Source organism: Trichosurus vulpecula, chromosome 3 (genome assembly GCF_011100635.1).
Source record: "Trichosurus vulpecula isolate mTriVul1 chromosome 3, mTriVul1.pri, whole genome shotgun sequence".
Classification (NCBI taxonomy): domain Eukaryota; kingdom Metazoa; phylum Chordata; class Mammalia; order Diprotodontia; family Phalangeridae; genus Trichosurus; species Trichosurus vulpecula.
In genome coordinates this window covers 92,421,701-92,429,657 of record NC_050575.1, presented here as the reverse complement: position 1 = coordinate 92,429,657, position 7,957 = coordinate 92,421,701, and the positions used below count along the sequence as shown (strand labels likewise).

Here is a 7,957-nt window from a genome sequence, read left to right as displayed (position 1 = left end):
CTTTACTCTAGTTCTAAATGAAGAAGTTCCTGAGTTTAAAAGTTCAGTCTTCCTCTCACAAGTTAGATACAAAAGTTTAGTTTTCCTATCAATCACTTTTAATTAAAGAAAAACACTGACCTAAGTTTAAAAGTTCAGTGCTCTCAGAAAATATTTTAATTCAAAGGGAATTGTTATCTCAGTACCACCTACAAATCACTTTATGTTGAGGAAACTAGTTGTCCCTCATAATTTCAATTCCAGGAAAACTCCATGACACCTGTTTGCTAACTTTAAAGACAGCAAAGCCAACCTGGTACATTTCCACAAGATACACTGCCCATTCTTACTCATTCAAAATGGTCTTATGTCCTTCTAGGAGCCAGAGCATCTGCTATCACTGGTTTGCTATCAATAGCCACAGGATAAAAATGCATCCGATAAATCAATAAAGCATTGCTCTCAGACAGACAGAGGTGGTCGTTGGTCACGCATGAGTGTTAGCCCAGTTTCCTTAATGTAACCACTCATGTTGTCCTCATTCCCATGATACTGCCAACACTACAAATAATTGTATTATTTTCCTCACTTACACTATTCTGCTCTTTGTTCTATGCTTGTACAAAGGAGCTGCAATTCCTCCTATGGGTCTTTTGGCCTAACTGAGGTAGACATTTGACTCTCTTTATTCAAATATCCAAAACTAACTAATGAACTGTGATGGCTCAGGGAAAACCTGGCTCAGTTTACTTTTATTGATTTTCACTCATAACGGTTCCATAACATGTTTTAAATTTTGCTTAGGACCCGTAAGCCAGAAAGGAAAGGAAAACATAGAAGGACTTAGGACATATTGTCAAAGAAATAGCTTCTGTTGGTCTTGTGACAAACGGTTATCATTACTCAGACCTTTCCATGTTCTTTTTGCTTAAGACCTCCAGCAGTTCCCAGACCAACCCATAAGACTTTCCCAGAGACTCACAGATTATGGAAGAAAACAGGTTCACAAATATAGAGACAGCCACCAGGTAAGTGGATCTACAAAGCCAGACTTCTCCATCACAACATGATCTCACTTGGCTCCCTCCTACCATTATATACGGCTCTGATGCCACCACATAAGGCTTCATTAGTAAACATCTATCTGCCCATAATCCAGGAATATCTCTGCTTTTATGAGCTTCTTACAGGCAATCTCAGAAGAAGGTCTGCCACTAATTCATTGACACTTCCTTTCTCAGAACCTCAGTTTTATCATCTACAGTAAGAACAGCTGGGCCTATAAAATTGTCTCATTAAGTAAGCTTTAAATTCTATTCCTCTGTGATCATTAAGCCTAGAGCTTAACCTCTCCTCCCATGCAGGAATGCTACTTAACACATTTTCAACAAGTAGCTGACCTCTTCTAGAACATTTTCAGTGATCAGAGACCCCTACATCCTGAGAGGTAGCATGGAAAATTGAAGAATCCCAGCACTCAATTTGGAGTAAAAAAAACTTCAAGTCCTGGTGTCATCATCTACAAACTTTGAGACTGAGCACATCATTTACACGTTCTGCACCAGTTGCCTCATCTGTAAAAAGGCCATGGAAGAGTTTCTACCTCACAAGGGCATTGTGAGCAATCAAATGAGGTAAATTACATAAAGTACTTTACAAACCATGATGCACTCTATAAATATGATCTGTTATTATATGAGGAAATTCTACTGATTTCATGTGTTTGGGAAACCAGACTAGTATAAGATTACATGTGACAGGACTGGGGACTCTGGTGAATTTCCCTTCATTTCTGGCTCTTAGCTCAAGACTAACTTTTTCATAAGCGAGTCATTCAGAAGTCATTTGGAATTTGCTTCCAGCATCCTGCATTCATGCAAGCTAATTTCACAATCAAGGTGGATTCCTGCCTGTATATAATGCTGGTCCACAGAAGCTAAGCACAGAACAGCAACTCACTTTGACTCACTTCACTCCACTCACCTTGGAAACTTACACCATGAAGGCAGCAGCTGTATGCCTGTTCCTAATGCTGACACTGATACCAATCTTCTGTGAGTATCTCTTTCCTGACTGAGCCTTAATCGCTGACATCAGCTGTCCCCTTACAATGACTGACCCAGAGAGTCCCAGGATAAAAACATGCGAGAGGCGGGCCTGCTTTCTGTTCAGAATGGCAGCTTTAAAAATACTTTTATTTTTCTGGATCCACAAAGAGAAATCACACAATATCAGGGCTGGAAGAGACCTTAGGAGACAGAACTGAGATCATAAGGTCTTGAAGGGATCTTAGAACATGCAATATTGAAGGAGGAAGGATCATTGATTATAAAATGTTGGCACTGGAAGAAATCATTAAAAATGTACTTTCAGAGATGAAATGGAATTTTGAAGTTAATATCAGAGCTAGAAATGTATTTAGTATATGGAATCCAATATGTTAGAAATATAACAGATTCTAGAACATAGAATTTTAAACTTGAGTCTTCAGTTTACTTAATAAATTCTCTTCATTTTAAAGAGACAGAAAGTGAGGCATGGTGAAAGTAGAAGAATGAAGTTCCTTTCTTCCATTACATTAAATGGAATTTCTTGTCACATTAGAGGAAATAGTTTCCTGAGACTAAGGGAGCAAGAGGAGGAGCCTTGTTGGGTAGTTCAAGAAACCATGTTGCTTAATACTTTTGCCTTTTTTATTTCTATTCCAGATGTGGAGTCATTCCCAGGAGAAAAAGTAAGTCTTCTCTCTCTCAACATCAAACCCTTTTGATATCGCATTCCTATCTTGTAAAGATACTGCATTTCACATAAAGGTGGCCCCAAATTTAAATTATTTTGAAAGAAAATCAACACAAAATTTATTAGATATGGAGGCTTATTCCCAGATGGCATTCTGAGTCAGCTTTCAATGGACTTTTCTCCAGATGCAAATTTTAAAGTTATATCCTGGATAAACAGAAACCAAGTTCACAATGACCACAAGCCAATAGTATATCCAGACAGGATACGTAAAGCTCAAGGTCATAAATCAGAAAGCAGTATTACAGGGTCTCCTAGTATAGAAACATCCTCTACCAATATAGATCATCATCTAGGCTGTAATTTATAGATATTGAAGGTTATGGTTATAAGACCAATATAAGAGAAGCAGGACTGGCACCCAGGTCTTCCTGCCTCCAAAGCTGACTATCTATCTATTCTGCCATGCTGTCTCTTACTCTGCATATTCTAGATGGTTAACAAATGTCTGTTGAATAGAAGATTAGATTTATGCAAATCAGAGCTCCTTATTCCTCCATGACTATGAAATACAGAGCAAAGGTGGGGAGGGGGGCGGGAATTGGACTCAAGGGTTTGTTTGAAGATTGTAGGCATGATTTTCACAGTATCTACTGACCATTTTCCTTTTCAGACCCAGAGCATCTCCAGGCTTTTAGAAACTTGACTATACAAAAATCCTATGACTCAAGAAGTAAATAATGTTTATTACTGGTTTTTCAGGTTGACTGCAAAGGTTATAAAAAACTGCCACCAGGAGAGTCCCAACCATGCACTCTGGAGTTTCGACCACTATGTGGTTCTGATGGAAAAACATATCCCAATAAATGTATTTTCTGCAGTGCTGTTAAGTAAGTACAGGCATGAAATGGAAGGGAAGAAAGTTAATAGGGGCAGGGGTGGGTGGGGAGGGTGGGACAGTATTTAGTAGTTAAGACAATGGAAACATATTCTTGAAAGACATGAGACCAGGGAGTGAGAAACCATTGTTCCATGCCCTTAAAGCTTACCCCAACCACCAGACCAGGGTATACCAGCAGTTCTCCTACCCAGATGATTCACACTCTTTTCTGGTACATTTACTCCCTCAATTACCCTTCCCTTCCTCTAAATGTACTGGTATACCCACTTTATAGATAAGGAAATTCAGGCTTAAAGTCTTCAAGATTTGAACCTGTTGAGGGTTGAGGGAGACGAGGTCCAGGAACCCCAAGACTGGAGTTCCCAGACGGGGTCCTTGAGGGTGTATGTACCCCTCAAGGACCCGAGTACTGGAGAGGGTCTGGGCTATCTGGAATGAATTCACAATCTCAAGCATTCTTTAAGTCAAGGTGCCAAAGATTTATTATGCTTTACAGCAGGCAAGAGTTCTTAGGGAACCTGCAGTCTTACAGGCGTACAGGAAAAGTTTTATAGGAGATTTGGGGGTAAAACATGTCAATTAGGTGTTTTGGGATGGGATTAGGGAGTGGTTAAGGGGTGGTCCATTCTTAAAGGAACATGCACTTTTTGTATCTACTGCGCAGGTATCTTACCCAGAGTACACTGGGAAATAACCCAAGGTGGGGCTACCTGGGGGTGTGCTTTTGACTGTGAAATGTCACTAAGTCAACTAACGGTCAGGGCTGACTGGAAATATCCAGGTTGCTTCCATAAAATGTCTTGTTAGACAAGATGAATGTAAGGGAGTATATATTTGTCTGGGTCTAGCATGCACATGACAAGCCAGTGAGTAGTGAATATCTTAATGACCCAGCACATGGCCAATTCAACATGTACACAGGGAGTCAGACCAATAAATTCTATAGGTACAGCTGGCCACAGTATCAGGAGGAGAGATAAGTATTTTGCTAGGGCATGCTGCCTTTGAACTGGAGAGGAACTGCCTGAGACAGTATTTTGAGGCTAGGGAGAAATGTGGTTTTAGAACTGGATGTGATTTTTGAATTGGGGTCCAGGCACAGCCACCCAAGCAGAGACTATGGAGAAATGTGATGTTATAATTAGGGTCCAAGCACAAGCACCCAACCACCCCATCAAACCCAGGGCTCCTTCCATGACACCATGTGACCTATTTCAATATGGCCGACCATGGACAAGTCCCTTCAACACTTTGGGCTTCTATTTCCAAATGAATAGAATTACTTAGATGCTTCCATAGTTTGTTTGCATATGTATAAAATTAGTGTATAAAAGTAGTTGGACAGTATAATCAGTATAATTCTTCCGGAGTCAACAATCATTTTAACAATTCCTTCCAAAGTCAATAATCAATGTCTTTATAAATTTATGAACTAGTTGCATACCTTTGGAAAAGTCACTCAAACTCTCAATGTTCATTTTTCATCTATAAAATGAGGGGGGTCCATGAACCCTGTCAGCTCTGACATGGTACACCTCTAACCCTTCACATTAAAGGCATCCATAGTTCTTCACATATCCCCCCTCTTCCTATTCATGAGTCATCCTATTCATCAGTTCAAATGCTAAACAGAGGAACGCACGTTTGTGTGACATGAAGTGTATATATTTTTCTGTCATATTTTTATCTCTGTTTATCATGTTCCCTTCAAGTGATTTATGCCTCATTTTAGATGAGTAGACTTTAATATGTTTCTACACCTCCACTAAAGAGTTCCTCCACCTCACTGTAGCATGGAAATAGCTGTGGATTCTCAAAGGCCATGTCATATGTGTGAAACTTCATGGCAAGGTCTTACCAATGCAGAAAGGCTTTTTGTCTGTCATCAGGAGACCTGCCTACCTAATTTTAAAAAGGCTCATCACCAGAAGGTTCTCTAGAAGGTGGTGAATTGTCTTTGGTCATAGCAATTCATCAAGACTGAGAGGAGCTGAAATCTGCTTTAGTGAAAAAATTCCAGAAATTTGAAGTATTGGCTTCTATGACTCCCAGTAAAAACAAGGTGAAGTGAAGTAAAGATCTCATATTGACTGACTGATGGACAACTTTCGGCTATGGCTAATTTAATAGAAATAGGATACGACTTCAGAAGGCTGATGGTAAAGCATGTCTGTTGTCTTGCTGCAGAGTGCTGGTGGGCTATCAGTGCAAACAGAGACATGTTTTGAGATACAGTCAATGTGTTGATTTATTGAGGATTTTGTTGTTGATGCTCTTTCTTTGTTTATTGTACTAATTTATTACGAAGGATGGTTCTATTGCTAGAGAGAAGGTTTAGTGCAGAGAGACTGAATAAAGGCAATGATGGTTTCTTGAGAGCACAAATTAAATATTTTAAAGACAGGAACAGTTAAGTTTTATGAAGAAGTTTAGAGAACAGCAACATAGTATTACATAAACGTGGAATCTCAGTGTGAGAAGAGTTGTCAGAAACCACCTAATCCTGCTTTTACCCAACACATGAATCTACTCTGCAACACCACCTCTAAGTGATCATCTTACTTCTATTTAAACACTGCCTGTGACAGGGAGTTCATCACCTCTCCAAACAGCCTTTTCCATTGTTCCTTTCTCTGCAGAAAAGAGTAAGGTAGACTAATTGATATCAAAGGTCATTTCTACATTCTGAAGTTTGACATCAGAAAATGGACTTGTGTATTAGTGATCCTCACTTAACTTTCTTTTCTCATTCCACAGGCAGAGTGATGACAAAATCAAACTTTCGCATGATGGGGAGTGTTGAATTAGAGTATTATTCTGAAATGTCCTCCGTTGCTTTTCATTCCAACTAGAAGATGATGCACAAGACATCTCTTATCTCTAGAAGATTCTCTTCCAGAATGTCAGATCTTCAACCTTGCTTAGAGTGTTGCTTGTTGAATAAAGGAAACTCCACTGAAATTTTGTCTGAATTCTCTTAATTGGTGAGACAAACAGGGAACCTAAGGAATAATAAGATATTAAATGTCAAAACAGGATTGGAATCAGGAATGTTACACTTACAGAAGACTTAATATTGTGGGGGAAAAGCAGAACATGTTCACTGGCTTCAAGACTATCAAGGAATTAGGTTGTTTTTTCTGCTTAGTCACAAAGGACAAGGCTAAGACAAACTGAGGTGTGTGGGAGGTGTGGAGGGGCAGTGCTTTTTTCAGAAAGGAGAATTTCAACTTGATATGAAAAACTTCCTATCAATTAAAGTCACTCAAGAGTGGAATTGCTGCCCAGGAAGGAGTGACCTTTTCGTAACTGGAATTTTTCAAGCAAATGCTAGATGACCATTCGTTGAGGATTCTTTAGAGGATATTTCTGTTATTTCAGTGATGGTTTGGAACTTCTATGAAATTCACTAAGATTTTTAAGCACTCCACTTCTCAAGAATGTTTTATTAAAATGCAAATACTCCAGGAAAATATTAAGGTTCATCAGTTGAGAATCAAACTTCACAGTAAAGAATCCAGAAGAGGCAACTGTGGGAAGATGAGAAAGTTTCCTTGCATAAAGAAAAGCAAAGAATGCAAGGAGTTTTTCTGACCTGCTGTCTTTGTGACTGAGATTATTTCTATTAATATATGTATTTGTGTGTATGTATGTATGTGTGTGTGATATGGGAAGCATCCCAGAACACTGGCTTTGATCCTTGGATCTTGAGACCAGATCTATGCCAATCTTTCCTTATCTCAAAGTGAGCCATGCCATTGTAGACTGGAGGGAACGGGGCATCTGAAATGAGAGTTGCAATCCTGCCTCTACAATTCATTCTCTACATGAGCTTAGAGCAAATCAGTAAACCTCTCTTGGCCTCATCTTCCTCACTGATCAAATGAAATGTTTGGATTAGATGATCCAATAAGATTTCTTCAAACTTTAAGTCTCTGATCTGTATGACTTAAAGAGAAGACTCTGGAAGCATATTTGTTTTCCATGTTTCATTAGTTAAGGCCTATGTGTCCAGGTTGCCATTGGTCAAACTGCTCTGGGTTACTGACACTGCACATACTTAACATTTGGGGGCACACATCATGGGACCATCAAAATAGAGAACTAAACATTTTTACCTGTCCTCATGAACTCTCACAAACTCCTCAAAATAGAAATTATGCCAAAGTGATAAAGTAATTGCTACTGTCTCCACAAGATAATATGTCTAAGGTTATCCCCCACATGTACTAGTGGGTGTCAGTGTGTGGCCTCTGGGGACATAAAATAGACATTTCTAGCCTCTTCTCCCATCACCCTTCTCCAAAGGAGACTTTATTCCCTGCCAGAAAGAGAAGC

The 7,957-nt window shown here is 39.3% G+C and overlaps 1 protein-coding gene across 1 annotated transcript; it reads left to right on the top strand.

The window, feature by feature from the left end:
- Positions 1–1,978: 1,978 nt before the first annotated feature.
- Positions 1,979–6,422, top strand: LOC118841252 (ovomucoid-like). Its single transcript, XM_036748637.1, has 4 exons — positions 1,979–2,033; positions 2,688–2,713; positions 3,481–3,608; positions 6,377–6,422. Exons 1-4 carry the CDS (start codon positions 1,979–1,981, stop codon positions 6,420–6,422), a joined length of 255 nt encoding a protein of 84 aa, XP_036604532.1.
- Positions 6,423–7,957: the final 1,535 nt, after the last annotated feature.

Bases quoted from the DNA above. Each gene is read 5' to 3' on its own strand.
- LOC118841252 (XM_036748637.1), top strand. From the start codon at position 1,979: ATGAAGGCAGCAGCTGTATGCCTGTTCCTAATGCTGACACTGATACCA. The intron at 2,034-2,687 runs GTGAGTATCTCT...TTTCTATTCCAG, and splicing joins GACACTGATACCAATCTTCT to ATGTGGAGTCATTCCCAGGA. The intron at 2,714-3,480 runs GTAAGTCTTCTC...CTGGTTTTTCAG, and splicing joins AGTCATTCCCAGGAGAAAAA to GTTGACTGCAAAGGTTATAA.